Genomic DNA, 21,317 nt, shown 5'->3' on the forward strand with positions numbered 1-21,317 from the left:
CAGCTCCCATGCCCTCTCCTCCTTCTCCCCTCCTCCAGGAGGCCTTCCTGAAAAGGGACCTGCTGTCCCGTCCTTTCGGCACTAATCACTGTCTGCCATTTTTGTTGTGATTCCTGGGTATGTCCTCTCCTTTCCTGGACTGTTGTCTTCTTGAGAACGGATCCATGTATGCTTCATGCCTCTATGTCCAGTGCCTAGGGCAGGGCTTGGTATTCAGTAGATGCATCATGAATATTTGTTGAATAAAATAAATGATGGTGGTGGTGAGTGGCAGGGCATGGCGGTGGGTGTGGGCAGTAAATGCTGACTTATCACAAAGGTGGGCGGTGGAGGGTAGATGGTGGGAAATACTGGTGAGTGGCCGCAGCTGTAGTCCGTGGTGGGAGGTGACAGGTGGGGGACCAGTGCCAATGGTGATGGATGCTACACGGTGATAGGTGGTGAAGGGGGGCACGGCGAGAGATGGGGGCCAGTTGTGATGGTGGTGGACGTCCTGGGCCTTGCGCCGCGCCCAGCCCTCTGCCGCTCCAGGGCTCTCTGCCACACTCTGACCTCACAGCTCGTTCCTTCGCAGACTCCATCGGCGGCCCCTTCCCTGTCACCTCTCACCGATGCCACCAAAAGCAGAAGCACTGCCCTCCGGTGCTGCCTGGCGGGGGGCCCCCGGCCACGCCGCTGCTCTTCCATCCGCACACCAAGGGCTCCCAGATCCTCATGGACCTCAGCCACAAGGCCGTCAAGAGGCAGGCCAGCTTCTGCAATGCCATCACCTTCAGCAACCGCCCAGTCCTCATCTACGAGCAAGTCAGGCTGAAGGTGGGGTCTCTCTCGCTGCTCTCTGCGCATCCCCAGGGCTCAGCACTGCCCTCTGTTCCGGCCCTTACGGCACCCTGCCCTTCTCTTGTGCTGCCACTTCTGCCCTTCCTCACCCCTCCTCGTGCTCTGCCCTCTTCCTCCTGTGGGACAAAGAAGGGATGGGGGAAGGGTGTGGCCATGGGGACCACGAAGAGCTGTCACCGGACGGTGGGAAGGCTCCCAGAGGAGAGAAAGGAGGCCAGCTGGGCGGTGTGACTCCCCAGGGGAGTCTGCGGGGAGGGGGGTGGCGGTCTGCTGGGAAGGACGCACTCCCTCCCTGCCTGCCGGCCGGACAGTGCCCTCTGAGGCTCTCTTTCCCATCCAGATCACCAAGAAGCAGTGCTGCTGGAGCGGGGCGCTGCGGCTGGGCTTCACAAGCAAGGACCCGTCCCGCATCCACCCTGACTCGCTGCCCAAGTACGCCTGCCCCGACCTGGTGTCCCAGAGCGGCTTCTGGGCCAAGGCACTGCCCGAGGAGTTTGCCAACGAGGGCAACATCATCGCTTTCTGGGTGGACAAGAAGGGCCGTGTGTTCTATCGCATCAACGACTCGGCTGCCATGCTCTTCTTCAATGGGGTCCGCACGGCCGACCCGCTCTGGGCCCTGGTGGACGTCTACGGCCTCACGCGGGGCGTGCAGCTGCTTGGTGAGTGCCCGCTCCCTGTGCCTCCGGGTGCTGGGGTCTGACGCAGCTCCAGTCCATCAGGCACGGGGGCCCCTCCCCCACTGGCGGGGCCCCAGGGCCAAGTGGGCACGGGGACAGCTCTGGGAGCCTTCGTGTGCCCTGCAGAGCGCACCCATCCTTCGCGCCCACAGCTGGGACAAGGGGCTCCGGGGTGGGGTTCCTGCCTTCAAGCAGCTTCAAAGACCCTCCACCTCCAGGAAGAAATGAACATTAATCATTGACACCACAGTTTAGTGAGCACTTACCACGGGCCAGGCCCTTCTTTACTGCTGTTCTCATAGCAACCCTGGGAGGCTGACTCTGTTAGTGGGGCTCGTGGAGGCGAGACTCAAGCTCAGGGAGGTTGAGTCATTGGCCCCAGGAGGCGCAGCAGGTGAGTTGGCGGGGGGGCTAGCACTCAGTCACAAGTGAGCCCCTGGCCCCCGGGCTTGGCAGCCCCCCAGGAGGCCCAACCCCATCCTAATGCTTCTTGCAGGGATGTAGTGAAAGGGGTCAGGGGAGAGAGCAGAAGGCACTAGGGTGGCTAAGACTTTTCTGGCCGCTCCTGGGTGCCCAGTGTGAGTAGGTCGGCTTCAGGGGAGTGAGAGGGCATCCCTGCTGTGGGAGGCAAGGAGGGGCATCAGAAGGCAGCCTGGGGTGCTAAGGTGCCGTGCTTCCTGGCGAGGGCACATGTGACTCTAAAGTGCCAGGGCTGGAAGGGGCCTTGGAGAGTCTCAGGCTTCCTAGGGTCACACACGGACTTGGTGGCTGAGTTGGGACTAGAATCCAGGTCACCTGACTCCCAGTCTAGGATCACTGTCAGCTTGCTCACTTGTGCACGTGCTGACATGTGTGTGCGTGCGCATACACAGACTCTGGGTACACATCAGCTCACAGGCAAAGTGGTTGTATCTCCAGGCAGAGCCTGTAGAAGCCTCAGCTTTCCCATCTATGAAATGGGTTGGTGGGAAGATGAAGGGAAATTCAAGAGGCTGTAAGTAAAGCACCCAGCACAGTCAATGTCCGGCCTGAGCTTGCTCTTCCCAGCTCCCATCCCTGCCCCCTTCTCCCCACGGAGAAAAACGCCATGAGGCTGTGGAAAACCCTTTTTTTTTTCTTTTGTTCCTCTCTGGCTTCAGAGTCAAGAAACAGTGAAGCTCTTTTCAAAATACCTTCATTTGAGTAAAAAAGACAGTGAAAGTAAAAACAAATGAGTAATTGTCAGAAGCCTTTCTGTTGACTTCCAAACATCAGGAGGCTATTTTTATTAATTAACAGTTTGGGAACTTTCAGTTTTTCAACTCAATACAAGTGTTTCTGAATTCACGTGGACAAGTTAAGAGCCTGAAAGCAGGCTCTTCCAAGTCTTATTGAGTGAAGAAGGGAGCCCAGGCTGCCTGAGAAGGATCTGCTTTCCTTTCGCTCTGTGAAATGGGTGCTCCCATGGGGCCTCTTACCTCCTGGAGGCAGAAAGGGCAGTGGTTATGCCCCAGGTGGGCTCCTGGCCTCACCCTGTAATAGCTGTGGGGCCTCAGTTTCCTTATCTGTGAAAAGGGGTAGGTAATAATAAATAACTGTTTCAGGGTTTGGTTTTTTTTTTAAGATTTTATTTATTTGACAGAGAGAGACACAGAGAGGGAACACAAGCAGGGGGAGTGGCAGAGGGAGAAGCAGGCTTCCTGAGGAGCAGAGAGCCTGACGCGGGGCTCGATCCCAGGACCCTGGGATCATGACCTGAGCCGAAGGCAGATGCTTAATGACTGAGCCACCCAGGCGCCCCTCAGGGTTCTTTTGGAGGCTTAAAGAGCCGAGTTATGTGAAGCAGGCAACACACAGTAGGTCCTCAACTACCGTCAGTCTTCCCTACCCATCCTGGAGAGGGTGAAGCTTAACCTAAGGTTCGAGTGAACACCTTTAGCTGCTCTGATATCCTTAGGGCCTCACACTTCCAGGCACTGGAGTTCCAGAGCCTGAGTCTATGCTCCAGCCTGGACACTTCTGTCTGAGCCTCAGGCTTTTCTTCTGTAAAGAGGTCGTGAATACTGTGACTTCGCCCAGGGCTGGGCCACGTGGCAGGAGACAGAAGTATCTCAGCTCTTAAAAAAAGTTATAGGCTTGTTGGGACGGGGGTAAAGGAAGTAGGGACAGCATTCCTGCTTTCCCCTTTCCTAGCAAAGAATGCCTTTTCCTACAGTCCCCAAAGGTCAAAAATCCCACTCCGGCATTAAGGCCCAGCTCAAGAGCCACCTCCTCCCTGAAGCCTTTTGGAGCTGAGTTCTTTTCTCTCTTTCTTGTGTCCCACCACATGGTGCCTGGGCTTCTCTCAGCAATGAGGCATTGGCTGAGCTTTTTGGTCCATCCATAGGTCTTGCACAAGACGGGGAAAGGCTTTGAGGGTGAAACCGTGTCTTACCCCGCTGGATGTCTCTCCAGAGTAGAACCTGTGTCTGGTGTGTGGAGGACACCAAGGCTTATTTGGGAGCTCGGTAGGGGAGAGTGGTGGGAAGGGCGGGTAACTTGTTAGATGAAGGAAAGTGGTGGGGAGTGAGGTAGACCCAGCCTCGCTCACAGATAGCCCAGCCTCACTGGGAAATTAGGGAGACAAAGCAAGCACTCCAGACACAATCAGAGCATAACCCAAGAGAAGACAGTAAATTGTTTAGTGCTGTAGTCATAGGATCCTTTCCATCTGCCGAGATGGTTTCCATCCAGCTATGTCATTTAACCTCAGCAGCTGGCCCTGGACAGAGTGTTTTTCATCCCCATTTGTCAAGAAGAAAATTGAGACCCACGGAAGGCTTGGCTTGCCCAGGTAGGGATGTGGTGGGGCTGGGATTTGAACTGGATGTTCTGATGCCAAAAGCAGTACCTTCCCCAGTAAACCTCCAGCAGGTTTAGTATGGAGGGAGGCAGTAAGTCAGAGGAGGCTGAGGTCAGTGAGGGAGGTTGGAGCCAGGAAGGCTTCTTGGAGAAGGGGGCTTAGGCTGGGTCCAGAAGTTCCAGGAAGGGCTGGGAAGGGGGTAGTAAAGGGGACATGCTAGGTGAGATGGGGCTTCCAAACCTCCAGGGCCTAGAGAGTGGCCTGGAGAGTGATCTGACAGGTCCCACCTTGGGGCACAGCCCAGGTGGTCTCACTGGGCCTGGCCCTATTACCCCTCTTGGACTATAAATGGGTTTTCAGGCAGTATTTTCAGTTGCATCTGGATCTCCCAGCAGGCTCCTCTTGGTACTTCGGATAAGGCCGAGGCCCCAGCAGATTCCTGTCCGAGCTGTAAATCACCATAATCCCTGGGCATTTTCAAACACTGATGATGGCCCCTGAATTCAATTAGGAGATTAAAATATCTCTTTGTTTTGTTCTTCTGAAAGGGATTTCTTTTTTGTGTAAAAACAAAAGAGATCCATCTAAGATATCTTTGGAGGTAGGCACGCTGCTCTACACCCTCATTCGGGCCTCCCCTCTGGGATCCGCCTGCTGCCCCGTCTCAGGGTCAGTCCCCTTCCCTGTCCTCCTCACTGCCTAACCCCCTCAACCCTCCACCGCCGTGGCCCGGATCCCTCAGTGCCTCTGGCTTTCCTTGTGCTCCCTCCTCAGCCAGTTTTGAGTTTCTCCATTCCCTGAGAGGTCGCTCTCTGCCTTGGCAGCTCTGAAGACGGGCTTTCTTTCCTTTGGTGATTACCTCCCAAACCAGTGTCTCATCTATAGGGACTTCCTGCTAGACCTGCCCCCTCCTTTCCTGCCTGTCTCTGGGACCTATGGCCAAAACTCTCCAAACCCTGCCTGGCCCATATCTGCTCTTCAGATCAGAGATATCCTGGGGTACCTGGCACCTAGCAGATATGCAAGTCAGGCCATGGACAGATTGACGGTCTCTCCTGATAGAGCGCAGGCAGGGACTGAGTGACAACTCCAGACGGGTGCTCTGTCGCACCCCCCACTGCCCTAACATAAGCCAGGCCCCCTGGGGTCCACACCATGGCCCCTGCAGGCCTGCTTCATGCTTTCCAGGCTCCCTGATATGCTGGAGTTTGGGAGATCACCTCTTGCCTCGGGGTGCCCTGGCCCAGGCCTGGGCTGGTATTTCCAAGAATAACAGCTTCCTACCTCCAGGAAGAGGGACCTGCCAGCAACCAAATAAACACAAGTTTTATGGGGTGATTAATACTTGGAGAGATAAGGTCCTATCCCAGTTTTTCAAGGTCTCCCTGCTCCTCTCAGAAATGTTGGCTCGGGAAGAGCAGCTGTGTGGGTCCTGGCAGAAAGCTGGTGAACCAGGACTTCACTTACAGGGTCTCCTGATACCCCTGTATGCCCACCACAGCCTGGGTACTGTGCAGGGCGGGGGCAGGGGCGGCACAAGATTTGAAAATCCAGCCCCTCTCCTTGAAGAGTGTTTATTTTGGGGGACACACCATCTAACTGCTCTGAGGTGACCTAAATCCAGTTCTGCAGGGAAATGTGGCTGAAGAGTAAAACCGTGTCAGGGGTGGTACAGCTGGGGAGCAATCCAGGACTTTCTGTAGGAGATGAGTTTCGAGTCAAGAACCAAACAAGGTGAAATGAAGAGACTGGTCGGGGCTGGAGCGGTTTAGGCCGGACAGGAGGGGTGTGCATAGGCACAGAGGTGGGGAATCAGCCGTCAGGGAACAGAACCTTCAGGGGAGGGAGCAAAGTGAAGAGGTGGTAGGTGACTTGGGGAGAAGGGGGCGTGCACAGGTGGGCGTATGTGCATGCATCACAGGGGAGAGGGCCATGACAGCAGAAAGATTCTGGCAGCTTCTGTGCTATCAAGTCTTTCAAAAGGAGAAGATGTGGCCCAGAGGTGGGAGGGGGCTTGCCCAAATTCTCCCAGCTAGTCAGAAGCCGAGCTGGGCCTGGAATTCATATCTCCCAGGCCCATCTGGACATAAGGTCAGTGTGAGAAGACATGCCCACGTCAAAATGGTAGTGGCTGAGCTCAGGAGGGCATTAGGGGACCACTGAGGGTGGGCTCCCAAGGGCTCATGGCCTTCTGCTTCATCCTATCCTAGGCACAGGTTCCCAAGTCCTGGTAATAGAGCCGCCTACTGAGGAGGGAGATGTCGAGAGACCCTCAGTAAGGGTGACTTTTGGAGGGGCAGGCTGCTGCTGGGCTGGTTTGTGGGCTGGTGGGCCAGCCTGACTTCCCTGCAGTGAGGAGCCTGGGCCCTCTCTGGAGATAAGGCCCTGCGTCAGTCTCCCATTCAGGGTGTGCCTCGGCTCGGTGGCCCGAGGAGCGTGAACCGGGCTGGCCGGCAGAGGACCACACTGCCATCTGGGGCTTCCGTTTCCCAGGCAAAACCAATATTTACCTTCAGCTGTGGCTGCCAGGGGCTCTGAGGCAAATGTTAGTTTAAGGCAGCTGAGTGAAGCTCTGGGGATGGGGGAAAGAGCTGAGGATGCTGCTGGCGATTTCTTCCTCTTTGATAGTTTTCGTTTCTTCTCGATAAAAGCAAAATTTTGTTGTTCCTCCTGCTTCAGAGACTCTTCCTGGCACTTCTTTCTGCTCACCCCCCAATTCTGCTAATCACATCAGGGCTCAACACCAAGCCCTCCCCTCCACAAGGAAGCCTTCCCTGACCTCCCCTGTTCCTATGACCCTTCCTGCTCCTGACCACCCGAGGCACGTGGAGGTCTAGGTGGTGCCAGCAGTTCTGCATCATGTACTGTCCTGCTCTTTTAAGAAGACAGCATAAACGCTTTATATATATTATAAAGAAAGTTATTATTGTACCCATTTTGCAGATATGGAAACAGAGGCTCCAAGAGGTCTGATAACTTGCCCAAGGTCACACAGCTTGGGAGAACTGGGCCTTGGGCCCAGGAACGTGGGCTATAATACTTCCTAGCTTCTCTAAATATGAGTCCCCCTGGCCCCCCTGCTAAGTCTGGGTACCTCCCAGGGGTGGGGAGTTGGCCGTCTTACATCTTCCATGGTGGAGCTCATGAGAGCTCAGGGTGTCAGGGATCAGTGGCACATGTTGGGCACAGACAGGCCACCAGAGCCCCAGCAGTGTTGGCTACGGAAGGGGGGTTGCCCAGCATCCCGATTCAGCGGTGAGTCTGCCTGCCTCATAGTTCCCTGAAGGCTCCTGAGGGCTTCGTCTGGTTCTGTTGTTCGCAGCGCACTCTGGTTGTTTGTTTGTTGTTGTTGTTTTAACCAGAATGAATATATGAAAAGTACAATCATATACGATTGGCAATATTAGACTGTTTCTAATATCCAGAGATGGCAGTTTTGAAATTTCCACCTACTATCTCTTTGGCCCAAGATACAGTTTTGAGGAGCTTGGAGAGACCTGGGGGGCCCAGGGCGGAGGGGGGAGCAGAGGAGCTGGGGCCTTGCAGCATGGGGGACAAAGCCCTCATTTCAGAAGCAGGAGACCTGATTGAATCAAGACTTGACATGGCCACTCACTAGCTGTGAGCAAGCCTTCCAGCCTCTCTGTGCCCCGAGCACCCCATCTGTTATCTGGACATAATCATACATGTGCCATTTATCTCTCAGAGAGTCCGTGAGGTTCATGGATGTGTAAGAGTGTTTACACAAACGGCAAGCGCTGTTGTTTGTAGGTTAAAAAGGAATACTTGGGGCGCCTGGGTGGCTCAGTCGTTAAGCGTCTGCCTTCGGCTCAGGTCATGATCCCAGGGTCCTGGGATCGAGCCCCGCGTTGGGCTCCCTGCTCCGCGGGAGGCCTGCTTCTCCCTCTCCCACTCCCCCTGCTTGTGTTCCCTCTCTCGCTGTGTCTCTCTCTGTCAAATAAATAAATAAAATCTTTAAAAAAAAAAAAAAAAAGGAATACTTAACTTAAAAACCCCACCAAATAGACAACTCCCAAGCCAGTCCTCTCCTTAGAAGAGGAAGCCTTAAAACCAAGTCCCTGTATGTGGGTGAAATTCAAACCATGCTATCTAAATTGTTTCTTGGAACAAGATCTATGGTTCTCCAGCTGGGTTCCTTGAGACACTGGGGTTCCAGAGGCATTTTTGAGGCAGCTGAGTTGGCAGGGCTCTGTGGCCTCCTCTTAGAGTTCGACCAGAGCTTTTGCTTCTGTTGGAGAAACGGATTTCACTGCTTAAAAAAAAAAAAGGTTTGAGAACCACTAGACCAGATGAGTCTGAGAATCTATATGTCTAAGATCCTCTGTCTTGGAGATTCCATAAATCTTAAGTTTTATGTGTGACTCCCAGTGTTTCTGGGACGTTCTACCCCTCCCTCCATGAGCCTCACAAAGTGTTTGTTTCTCCTAGCTTTCCTGTGGTTGGGTTTATATGCAGAGGGTGGAGGCCAGTGTGGGTTTCAGGGCGCTGCCCAGAGGGGTGGGGAAACCCCTTACCCGTCCAAGCCATGTCCCTGCCCTCGGGGCTCCTTCCCCTGCCCCATGCCAGGTGCTGACCAGCAGGAGGATGTTTATGGAGAGAGTAAATGGGCCTCCAGCGCCTTCCAAACAGGGCCCGGCAGATGCCCGCCAGCCAGCCTGCTGCCGCGGGCCGACCCATGGTTAAAGATTAGCCAGCGCTCCGGATGTTCTCCTGAACAAACAAGACTCTCAGGCTGATGGCAGGCCCTGCTTCAAAGGAGCCCCTTGCCTGCCCCTGAGGGCTCCGGCACCAGTGCCCAGGCCCTGCCTTGGTTGCCTTGCACTGGCCAGAGCTGGCCCCGGTGCCCTCAGTCTGGCCCCTCCTCTCCTCCTCTCCTCCTCTCCCTTCCTTTCTCCCCACTGGCCTCAGATTGTCCCGGGCATTTGCTGGTGCACTTTTCCCACTGAGTGCCTCTCACTTCTGTCAGTTCGAACTCTCTTGTCTGTCAGGGCCCAGGTCAAATCTTGTTTCTTCCAAGAGGCTGTGTCTGACTCACTATGAAACAGGAAGGGGACCTCCACCTTGGTTGGAGAGCATTATTCTAACGGGGGTATTTATCCTATAGAAGAGAAGGCTCAGAGGGGGCGCCATGGAGCGGATGTGGGATACCTCTGGATCCGTTCCTGGACAGCTTTTCTAACAGTTACAGTTGATCAGAGATAGGGGACAGATAGCCTTGGGCTGTGGTGAGCTTCTTGTCCCCGGGAACATTCTAGGCAAGGCTGGGTGAGAACTTGGCAGAGAGAAATGGATTTCCTCTGGAGACACTAAGAATTTGGTAGGGAAATTATATTCAAATATTTTCATGCCTCCAAGCTTTGATCCCCGCACAGCTGACTGGCTCCTTGGGGCCCAGGTGCTCGCTTCTGTCTTTACCACTGCCTAGGCCTGGGCATACAGCGCGTCAGTGAGTGGGTGACCCGAGTGCCACCTTGAGGGGAGGAAACCCTGCCTGGGCCTCGCTGCCCTTGTGGGGCCTGGTTATTTCTGCCCTGGCGCAAAGGATCTGCCAGCCACCCCTCCCCGCCGCCAGGAGCTGAAGACTGACAAATTCCTTCCCGAAAGAGGGGACACTGAGAGGGGAGCCAGCCGAGCAGCATCCCCTGTGGCCTTGTGCCTCTCTCCGCTCCGGGCCCGGCATAAACACCTCCAGAGTGGGCAGCCCTGAGTCCCTGGCCCGGATGGTAGGATTTGTTGCTTCTGAACGGGCCACCCCACTGCTTGGGGTGACAGGTTGCCCTCTGCCCTTTCTCCAAGCTGTGACCCTGGGCTGAGGTTGGCCTCCGGGCTCTCTCCCGTGGCTTTGGGGGCCTGGACCCTTGCCTGGCTTTCCGTCAGCTCTGACCTCTGCTGACCCTTCTGCGGAGGGCGTCCTGCCCAGCTCCTCCGTCTCCAGTGTCACCTATTTCAGGACCCGGCACAGCTGGGTGCACTGAGGGGGTGGTTATTTTGGAGCTTGCTGGAGGCCTGCAGCTGCTCCTGACCCCGAGGGGTGGCCTGGCTGGGAGAGAAGACATACTTGGGCTGGGCATTGGCCCCGGGGATTCCATTTTTAGCTGTTTCCCAGGATCTGCTGTACCTTTTCTCTCTACTCCTCCAAGATTTCAAGCAAGGCCAAGGGGTCATTTTCCTGCCCCTCCTCCTCTCTCCCCACCCCTTGCTGTTTCTCCTTCCTTCTCTTCTTTCTCCTCTAATCTCCGCTTTGTAGCTTCTCCTTCCTGGTCCTCAGTCAGGGATGCCATTCATGACCGATGTGAAGTCCTACAGTCAGGTGCAGAACATTCATTGCCTGGTGCAGGGGGACCTGACTTCGGTTGACAAACAACCCGAGTAAGCACTGGTACCTGAAGTTATCAAGTACCTAGGTCCCAGGGGCCCCCCGACCTGCCTCTGACCCCCACGTCACCATCACAACACAGTTGTGATTAGCCCCATTCTCTAGCTGAGTGACCTGAGGCTGGGAGGAAAGTTGATTCAAGTGCTGGCTTGGACATTTAAACCCAGGCCTGTATCACCCCAGAGCCCATGCACTTTCTTCTGAGCTCCAGGGCATGTAAACAATATCAGTGGGTCATATTAACCTCGTGATTATTATGGGCCAGGTACTCTCCAGGTGCCCTCTGTACCTTACTACATTTGGACTTCACAGCATCCCTTCTGAGTGGAGTATTAGAATACAGATTTTATGCACCTCAGTAAATGCTGATTTCATGGTTGAAGAAGAGAGGCCCAGAGAGGTTAAGCTATTTATCTAAGGTGATATGGCCAGGAAATGGTGCAGCCAGCATTTCAACCCAGGCTGATGACTTCAAAATCCTTACACTTAACTATGCTTCTGTCCTGCCTACCAGTATATGGATTTGGGTTACTAAAAAACCCCAAATACCCTTAGGTTACATTATGAGAGTTATAGTGTAAATATCAAGGGAGGTGGTGGCCACACTGTGCCTTGAGCTGGTCAGGGAACATCTGGAGTACTGAGTCTGGTTCTGTTTATTGTCCAGGAGGTGGGAAGGTGTGTGGTGGGTCTGAATATTCCCTGAGGGGAGTTCTTTTCTCCACAGGGCTACCCCAGAGGTAGTATTGGCACAGAAGGACATTGAAGCTGCGAAGTTACATAAATCTATCCAAGATATCCTTGGATACAGGAGGGAGATTTCAGTCTAAGGGAAGGAACCACTGTCTTAGAGGAGTTCAGCAGTGGCTCGGGTTGCCTGGGAGGCCCAGTAGTGGGCTTATTCAAGTACAGAAAGACCCCTGAAGGGACAGAGCTCAAGGGAGCACACATCCAGCCCCATTCAGAAGTCTGTGCTGATGGTCTGCCCAGCTCCATGGGCCCTGGGCTGATTGTCCGGAGTGTGTGTGGGGTGGGGAGAGGAGTGTGGGGGTATATATGTGTGCGAGCCGTGTTCCGGGCTTCTTCCTGTAGGCTCTGGCTGGGCATCTCTGAACCTTTTGTTTTCTAGTCACCCTGCTGTCACTGCTCCTTCCTCTCCATCTCCAACCCTGGAGTCCTCTAAGGCCAGTGCCTGCAATCCCTGAGGGGTGGAGAGCAGGGGCTGTTCCTTTTCGGCCCAGGTCAGCCCATAGCCTCTCCCAGGTCCCCACGACTGTCTCTCAGGCCTCCTCCTCCTGTTTGGGCCTCCTTGCTTCTGCCTCTCTGCAGCCCCCAGCCTCTCTGCACCATCGCTCTCACAGAGTCAATTCCCTGGAATAATTGCGTTTTCCGGTTGGCTCCCTTCTTCTTGCCAAGCACGATGCTGGGAAATCCCAACCAGCCAGGCCCCAAGAGGCTTCTCCAGAGAGGGCACGGGGTTTGGGGGAAGGGCCCAGCACCCTCTCCTTGCTGAGACCCAAACAACACTGTTCCTGGAAGGGGCAGGGAGAGAACGAAAGCAAGGAGGCTTTAGAAACTGTCTCTAGATTTAGCGGGAGCGGAGTTCTGGCTTCAGCTGCCCGTATCAGTCCAGTCCTCCAAGCTTTGCTTCCACATCGAGCACCCCAGCCATCCTTACCCAGGTCCTGGAGGGAAAGCAGATTCTCCCTTGTGGAGGCTCAGAGAAAAGGCTCCCAGGGAGGGATTGGCTCATGATGTGGTCTACAATAGCACTAGCCAAATTTGGGGACTATAACTCCCACAGAGGGGAGTTAAATAATAAATAAGGAGGGCCTGAAAGCGAAGAATGTGGTGTCAGGAGTTGGACATACCTTGCTTCTGTCTCGGATCTGCCACTTGGTGGCTGTCACATCACATCTCTCAGCTTTATCTCCATAATGGGAACACTTCCATGGGATGTTTTAAGGATGAAATGCGGGGTAATTCATCATGCATGATGACTTTTATTATAGATAGGACTCCATAAAGTAGGGACATAACACAGCCATTACAAAAATATGGTGTTGGAAACATGGTTATTGGCATGAAAAGGTGTTCAGGACATATTGGAAAAGCTAGTTTTGAAAAGGAAATCTGTATAGCAGGGTTCTTAGCCTGGAGTCCATGCCCATGGATGGCTTTATGGGATTCACAGATGTCCTGAAATTATCCACAGAATTTAGGAAGAATGGGTGTTTTTCTGAGGACATAGGTCAAGGTTATCACATTTTCAAAGGGATTTGTTACCCATAAAAGGTTAAAAACTACTGGAGTTTACATAGCATGATTCGGTTTTTGTATTAGAAAAAGTAACAGGAATATATTGGGGAAAAAAGCTGGAAGGTCCTCACCCAAGTATTAAGAATATTTTTCTCCAGGGCGCCTGGGTGGCTCAGTTGGTTGAGCGACAGCCTTCGGCTCAGGTCATGATCCTGGAGTCCCGGGATCGAGTCCGCATCGGGCTCCCTGCTCAGCCGGGGGTCTGCTTCTCCCTCTGACCCTCTTCCCTCTCGTGCTCTCTGTCTCTTATTCTCTCTCTCAAATAAATAAATAAAATCTTTAAAAAAAAAAAAAAGAATATTTTTCTCCAGATGGTGGGCCGAGAGGTGATTTTTGTTTGTTTGTTTTGTTTAACGGTCTTTTCTACAAAACAGTCTTACTTGTATGATTAAGAGAAAGGGGTTGATTTCCAGTTAAGTCACTTTCAAAAGGAAATCCTGGATAAATTTACTTAAGTTCTTTCAGCCTCAGTGTCCTTCTGTGGCAATGATAACTCAAGAGATAATTGTTAGGGTAAGATGAGACCATTTATGCAAAGAGTTTTTCTGGGGAAGGGGGTTCCCTCTGACTTTCCAGAGGGGTAGAATGTCCACAGTGCTTTCAACTAATATTTACTGCTGTCGACTCAAGTCCTCGGGGATCAAAAGGGAATTAAGTTAATAATAACAATAAAAAAACTTTTATAAGCGTGCCATGTAGAAGGAATGTTTTTAATTTTGGTGCCCTTCCTTCCAGCCTTGATCCTTTGCTTAAACAAATAGATGTCCTGCGTACTTTGTTTCCCGACCCTGCCCCTGAGCCTCCGTCCTAAGCCTCTCCCATGCTGTTCACGGTGCCTTCGGTATTTCCCGGTGCAGACTGGAAAGGCGGGCGGGAGGAAGCGCGCTGGCCCAGCGGGGCCCGCGTGACGGTCGCCCTGTCTCTCCCCTCCCTGGCCGCAGACAGCGAGCTGATGCTCCCGGACTGCCTGCGGCCGCGCTCCTTCACCGCCCTGCGGCGGCCGTCACTGCGGCGCGACGCCGACGAGGCGCGCCTCTCCGTGAGCCTGTGCGACCTCAACGTGCCGGCCGCCGACGGCGACGACGCCGCGCCGGCCGCCGGCTGCCCCATCCCGCAGAACTCGCTCAACTCGCAGCACAGCCGCGCGCTGCCCGCGCAGCTCGACGGCGACCTGCGTTTCCACGCGCTGCGCGCCGGGGCGCACGTGCGGATCCTGGACGAGCAGACCGTGGCGCGCCTGGAGCACGGGCGCGACGAGCGCGCGCTCGTCTTCACCAGCCGGCCCGTGCGCGTGGCCGAGACCATCTTCGTCAAGGTCACGCGCTCGGGCGGCGCGCGGCCCGGCGCGCTCTCCTTCGGCGTCACCACGTGCGACCCCGGCACGCTGCGGCCCGCGGACCTGCCCTTCAGTCCCGAGGCCCTGGTGGACCGCAAGGAGTTCTGGGCCGTGTGCCGCGTGCCCGGGCCCCTGCACAGCGGCGACATCCTGGGCCTGGTGGTCAACACCGACGGCGAGCTGCACCTCAGCCACAACGGCGCCGCGGCGGGCATGCAGCTGTGCGTGGACGCCACGCAGCCGCTCTGGATGCTCTTCGGCCTGTACGGAGCCGTCACGCAGATCCGCATCCTCGGTGAGTGCCTCCCCCGAGCGCCCCTCCCACAGCCCAGCACCTGCTCCGGGGGAATCGGGAAAGGAAAGAGGGCGAGCGCGCCCCGCCCCCCTGCCTCGCGCGCGCGGGTCTTGCCACCGAGTCACAGGCACCGAGACGAGTTGTGGGCCGGACTCCATCGCTAGGCCTTGCCTCCAGTCCTCCCAGACGCATCCTGGGGGCGGGCAGAAAAGTGTGGATCACCGAGTTTCACTCTCAGAATCTGATTAACCCGCTTCCCCACAGATGCATAAACAGCCCAGTGGCCACTTAAAAATGAGAAAAAAGGTTTCCACCAGCAGTTAGCTTTCTGAGGCTCAGTTTCCGTTTCTCCAAAATGGGAATTAAAGTCTCTGCCTCTTAAGGATGGCTGTGTGTCTAGATAAGAAAGAGTTTGGTATGGTAGCCAGGTGTTTGTGCAGTGTGGTGCCTGGGTTGGGAGCCTATAGGGAATCTCCGAGCAGAGGGCCTTGGAGGAAATGGGGTTGCAGAGGTCTGGGCCTTTCTTTCCTGGGTTTGAATGGACAGAGTTTGAATGGACTGGTGGACGTGGACTTGTGAAAGTTATGTTTCTCAGAGTATTCTGTGAGGAAAAGTGGGGGATTCTTTACTGCAGAACTTCTCAGATCCTTTAATATGCAATGTGAATCTTTAAGGAGGGGGGTGGAGGTGGTTATGATGTACAGCTTTTTCTCAACTAATTTGACCAGAAATCTTTTTTTTTCACAAAGCATCTCCAGGGACCTCTTTCCCCAGAGTGCACAGGTTTCATACTTTGTAAGAGCTGACCTTCTAAGCAGGTGCAGTAGACTGGGCTAATTCCATTAGAGTCATTAGGAGGACCTGGTACAGATTTTTGAATCCCACCTGCAGAGATTTTGATCCTGTAGATGTTGGATAAGTCCTGGGCATCTGATTTTTTGTTGTTGTTGTTTTAAGATTTTATTTTTAGAGAGAAGGGGGGGGGAGAGAATCCCAAGCAGGCTCCCGATGCAGGGCTTGATCTCACGACTCTGAGATTATGACCTGAGCTGAAATCAAGAATCGATGGCGTAACCCACTGAGCCACCCAGGCACCCGTCTGAAATCTTTATTTAAGCAGGTTTGCTTAGGCAGGTGTGGAGACCTCTGGGCTTCATAGCCCCATCCTAGACCTCACCCCAGGAGACTTTGTAGACAGGGTAATGTGTGTATGTAAGTGAATATGTGTTATGCTCTAAGATGGGTATGTCTGTGTATAGGCACACGTGAGTAACTAACTGCATGCATATTTGTGTGTATAATGGTGGTGGTGGTTGTGTGTTAGAGTTTGTGAAATCTGATAAAATAAGTGAGGACTTCCTACTCTGGAAAGAGACCAAATGAAGACGGAGTGAAAAAAAATATCTGAAAAGGAATGAAAAGAAATGAGGCAAGATGCTAAGAAGTTATGATTGAGGGAAGATAAATCAGGAAGGAATGAGAAGAAATCAGGAAGGAAAAAAGTTGGGGTGAAAATTCAGGATGGGATAAAAAGAAATCAGACTGGGGGTGCAGAAAAAATTCAGGCTGAGGTTAAAAAAAAAAAACTTGGCTACACTCACTGGGAGACACTGCTCCTCAGATGAAGGAAGTTGTATAAGGGGAGGGTACGATCCTGCCTCAGCACCATCTAATAATAGATAAGTAGCTTTCCACTGAGACTTCTGTTCCCCAAAGAAGCTTACTAGACACAGGGGAAGCTTAAAAAAAAATCAGGACTTAAATGTAAGTGGGCCAAGGTGGGTGTTTAAGAATAATCATCCACATATATGCTAAACAATGTATGCCAAACATAGTGCACCTGCGTTGTAGGAGAACTGGGCATCTCGGTCAGCAAATTGGTGTTTGGGGATCCTGATGGACTGCAAAGGAAAAACAAACCAGTGACAGTGTGTGAGGGGTAATTATTTACCTTACAGAGGAGTGCTGTGCTTCGTGAAAGGCCTAAATGAACTAAGAATGGAAGGATATTTCCTTTACTCCAAAACCATCGCTAGTTTCATACTTAATGACAAAACATGAGAAACATTCTCATTAAAGTCAGGAATATGATAGGGGGATGCCTTAAGTATTGTTCTGAAAATACTAGCCAGTGCAATAAGGCAAGAAAACGAAATAGGTGTGAATTTCTGAAAGATGCTAATTAACTTGAAAACTATTAACACCAGAGAAACCTTGTGGATATCTAATGCATATTCTTAGAAACAGTGACTACTGATTGACTTAGAACACCTGATGATAAAAGGATTTCATTGAGCATTTATGTGTAGGGCAGTATGTTAGAGCCTTGGGAGAGTCACAGGTGAATACCATTTCCTGCTCTCAGGAAGCTCATAGTTCACCTGGGAAAGCAAAGCTGCATACCTGGGCAAAGAACAAATAATACCCCAGCTCTGTGGTTTAGGCCCATGTATGTGGTGTGTGTGTCCAGTCAGTGCTAAATAAAGTAATGTGGTTTGTGGGGGTGGTCAAAGCTGCCCAGAGGAGGGGGTTTGAGGACAGCCCCAAGGGGCTCCCTGGACAGTTAGCTCTTTGGGGGCAAGGGCTCTGTCGGTCTTGTTCTCAGTGTTATGTTTACACAGTGGATGGTACCTGGTAGGTACCTGGTACCTTGTTGAAGGGAGAAGCAAGGAGGGAAGGAAGAAGAGAGGAAGGTGAGGAGAGGAGTGGAAGAGGGAGAGAAGAGAGGGAGGGGAGGAAGGAGGGAGAGAATGTAGCACAGAATGAGCTTGGGAGATGCTGAAGGCCTCCGAAAGGTGCTATTGCAGAGGAGATGGTGGGTGGTATCTGGGGGCAGTGACGGAGAGAGCACGGGGCTTGGAACAGGAGGGCCATGCTAGGTGGGAGGAGGGGGACTTTGTTCTCTGGCATGGGAAACCTTGAAGGTGAGGATGCGTAGGAAGGGTGGAGGTGGGATTCTAGGCAGAGGGCTTGTTTGGAGACTGCTGATGCAGGAACACCAGAGCAGGAAGTCGCCCTCCCGTTGGTCGGTGGAAACAGCGGGGACAGGGCGCTGGGCCACCCGATGGGGTCCTGCCCTGAGCCCGCCCAGTGGCTGGGCTGTCTGGTCGTGCTGTGTCAGCACTTTCCTGGGAGCCTCTAGGAGGGGCGGAGACTTGAGCTTCCTCCCCGTAGGCCTCTCGGTGGCTAGGCCTCTTGGTGGCTAGTGCGTTGCTCCCTCCCCTCCCGCAGGTTCCACCATCCTGGCAGAGCGGGGCATCCCGTCACTCTCCTGCTCCCCTGCCTCCACGCCAACCTCGCCCAGTGCCCTGGGTAGCCGCCTCTCTGACCCCCTGCTCAGCACGTGCAGCTCCGGACCTCTGGGGAGCTCTGCTGGTGGTAAGTAGGCTGGCCGCTCGGGTTCCGCGGTGTCCGCGGCGGCCTCCCCACCCCAAGACCCCCTGGCTGAGGCAGCCGTGCAGCCTCCGGGTCAGAGCTGGGCGCTGGAGGACCTGGAGGCGGGCTCAGTGAACCCTTGTTGCGTGTGGTGATTTCTGGGGTGAATCCCACCCTGTCCCCCAGCCGGGCACCTTTCTCCAGAGCACTTTTTAGCACATGGGGAAGACCAAAGGATAGCTCAGAAGAGGCCTTCCTTAAAAGACTCTGGGCCCCTCCCTTCCTCCCCCCCTCTTCTCTCACTGCCTCGTGGGCACCCTGGCCCCTCATCAGGTGCCTCCTAGTGCCCAGGAAGTGGGTCGTCAAGGGAAACAGGCAGACCCCAGTCAGTGGAGTGAGAGACCAGAGGGCTTTCTTCCCATGACCCTGGGGCCAGGCTGGGCCATGTCTCTGCTGACTGGTGTCCCCTTGTCCCCAGGGACGGCCCCCAACTCCCCAGTGAGCCTGCCTGAGTCGCCGGTGGCCCCGGGCACAGGACAGTGGAGCGATGAGTGCACCATTTGCTATGAGCACGCAGTGGACACGGTCATCTACACGTGTGGCCACATGTGCCTCTGCTACGGCTGTGGCCTGCGCCTCAAGAAGGCCCTGCACGCCTGCTGCCCCATCTGCCGCCGCCCCATCAAGGACATTATCAAGACCTACCGCAGCTCCTAGCCTGTGGCGCCCCACCCTGCATGCCTGCCTCCTCAGGCTCGGGCCCCGCTCCAGCCGAGGGGCAAGCCCACAGGGCCCCTTCTCTTCTTCCTCATTTTGGAAACTCTTCCCTTCTTCATTAAACACGGGAAACTGAGGCCCTCGAAGGTTTGGGAAGAAAGGGAGTATAAGGCAGGGAGATGAGGGGCAGAAACAAATTGCCCAGCAGAGGGAGGCGGGGAGGAGTCCGCTCTCCTCCTGTCTTTCCCTTCTCTGCACCCACTCTACCGTGCATGCCGAGGGGCTAAACGGGGGTCTCAGCCTATCCTAATCCTTCCCCATCTGGGGCAGATTGCTAGGCAGTCCTCTAGTCCATGTGAGAATTAGACAACATGTCCCTTCCTCTGGGCAGATGTGTCCCTGAGCTAGGGCCTTTGGAGTATGGCCTGGACTTCAGTCTCCATTTGTTCTCTCAGCCAGCCATCCTGGAGCAGTGTACAACCTGCTCGACAGCAGCCCTAGGTAGGTAGCCCCTGAGCTGCTGCCTTACTCTGACCTGTACCCACCTTCTCCTTCCTCTCTTCCCTGCCCCTCAGGCCTGGCAGCCAGGCGTAAGGCTGGTGGATACCTCTCACCCTGGGCAGGCGGCAGCCCCCATGCCTTGTCCCTCTCCCACTCACCCAGGACGCGTGGATGGACAGGCCACAGAAGGCTGCAGGTTCTGGGTCTCTGACCCTGTGCCCTGGCTGAGATGCAGAGGGCCCCTTCCTGGCCATAGCCTTTCTGCCCCAGTCATCTCGCTAGATGCTGCTGCCCAGGGACAGCCTCGGTGTGGGCTGGAGAGCAGTGTCCATCTTCTGGAAGGTTCTCTAAGAGCAGGTTTGCATCTGTGCTCTGAGACCTGTCCTCCTGGATCTCAGTGCTGTCGGGGGCCTGGCTGATACTCAGACTGTGGTATCCCCAGGCGAGGCCAGGACCCTGGAGTGGGGGTGGGGTACCCTGGGGGTAAAACCAGCCTTTTTTCTTATTTTTATTTATTTATTTATTTGGTTTGTGGGGTTTTTTTTGGGGGGGGATTGAGTTGCCATCCCCCGGGGCCCCTAGAAATGCTGCCCTGGTGCGAGCCGTGCCCAGCGAGAGGGCTGCAGAGGTAGTTCTCACTCAAAATCTTCCCCAGGCTCCAGCCCAAAGTCCATAGCCATCTCTGCTTACCGTGAATTAGAACGCCATAAAAAGAGGCTGAATTGGGAGGCCTCCTGTCAAATTGTATCCATTTTACAGGAGATAAACTGAGCCTCCTTAGTGTCCTGGGACTGGTGGATGACCCGGAGCCACAAAGTGCCCTTGCTCTCTGGGCTGCTGCAGGGTCATCACAGTTGGCTCAAAGACGTCAGGAGGTTGAGGAGCGCCCCCTTCCATGAGGACATACAAAGTTCTGGGAAGGCTGGAGGAGGGGAGCCCCGCTTGGGCCAGGGAACGGGGGTGGGAAGGCCTACTCATAGTAGGGGTGGGGAGGCTGTTCTTAGTAAGGCTCTTTCCCCTCAGGAAAGATGAGGAGGGAAGGGACCGGCTCCTGGCACCTCTGGGTTATTTCTGGGTCCGGGGTGGCATGCCCCCCGCCCCTGCTCTTAGGCTGCAGTTGTCCCAGCCTTGCCTGCCCTACCCTGATAGGCCATGGGCTGGCGCCCGCTCTCAACAGTCTTGGCCTGGCCTTTCCCCCAGCCTCCCAACCCTCTGCCCCCTCCGATGGCTTTTCACGTCCATCAGAGACTGCTGCTCCCTGTGGCTGGCAGAGTGGGATTCTGGACCTGGCCACTGGGCGGCTGTGTGGCCCTGGCCGGGTCATAGCCCTTCTCAGCCTCAGCTGCCACCTCTGTAAAAGGACTGTGTGGGGAGGAGAGCAGACTTTGTGCGACTCTTGGGACTTCTTTGATGATGGGCTGCTGTGGGGTGTTGGTGGGACAGCACTGGGGGTCAGAAGGCCAGGCTGGGCCTTTGTCGGCCCCTGCCTTGCAGAGGGCCTCCAGGAAGTCATGGTTCCACAGTGGGTCTCCACTCCCCAGTCCCGGACCCTGAAGACCCCTTCCATGGGAGTAGGGTCAGGGGGAGGGGGAGGTGGTGGCCCCATCTCGTCAGGAGTCTCATGTCAGAGGCAAGGGAAGGTCTTCAGTGCAGGGGCTGCGGGGCCTGAGGTTTGGGGCGAGGAAGCCATCTGTACCACTGTCTCTGTTAGTGCTGGGATAGCTGCTGCCTCCTTTGTGAACTTGGGTCGCTGTGATTGTGAATAAAGGTGATTTCGTACCAGCCTGAGGGCTGTGCTGTGTGGAGGGCTGGGGAGGGAGGACCGAGGTGGGGTTGGGGGGGTGAAGGTGAAGGGTCAGGTGTCAACAGTCAGGGGAGACTCCCTGGAGTGGGGGGGCGGGAGCATGACCTGGGGCTTGGACAGCAGGGGCCAGAATGCCAGGTGAGAAAGGGAGAAGCCACTGCCCTGTGGTGCCCTCCAATCCCTGGATCCCTGCCGAGCAGTGTTTATTGGGCAGGAGCGGAGTCCCTGAGGC

At 54.7% G+C, this 21,317-nt stretch overlaps 1 protein-coding gene across 1 annotated transcript in view; it reads left to right on the forward strand.

The window, feature by feature from the left end:
* NEURL1 (neuralized E3 ubiquitin protein ligase 1) overlaps positions 1 to 21,063 on the forward strand; it is a 33,528-nt gene extending 12,465 nt beyond the window's left edge. Inside the window, exons 2-6 of the mRNA XM_045878756.3 lie at positions 575 to 816; positions 1,181 to 1,502; positions 13,999 to 14,688; positions 17,920 to 18,066; positions 18,542 to 21,063. Of these exons, the coding sequence (XP_045734712.1) occupies positions 575 to 816; positions 1,181 to 1,502; positions 13,999 to 14,688; positions 17,920 to 18,066; positions 18,542 to 18,780 (1,640 nt within the window). The 3' untranslated portion in view covers positions 18,781 to 21,063. The remainder of the gene's footprint in view (positions 1 to 574; positions 817 to 1,180; positions 1,503 to 13,998; positions 14,689 to 17,919; positions 18,067 to 18,541) is intronic.
* The last annotated feature ends 254 nt before the right edge of the window (positions 21,064 to 21,317 follow it).

The sequence above is a fragment of the Mirounga angustirostris genome, unplaced genomic scaffold (assembly GCF_029215605.1).
Source record: "Mirounga angustirostris isolate CCGP_5_RB_7025 unplaced genomic scaffold, mMirAng1.0.hap1 SCAF_6, whole genome shotgun sequence".
NCBI classification, from domain to species: Eukaryota; Metazoa; Chordata; class Mammalia; order Carnivora; family Phocidae; genus Mirounga; species Mirounga angustirostris.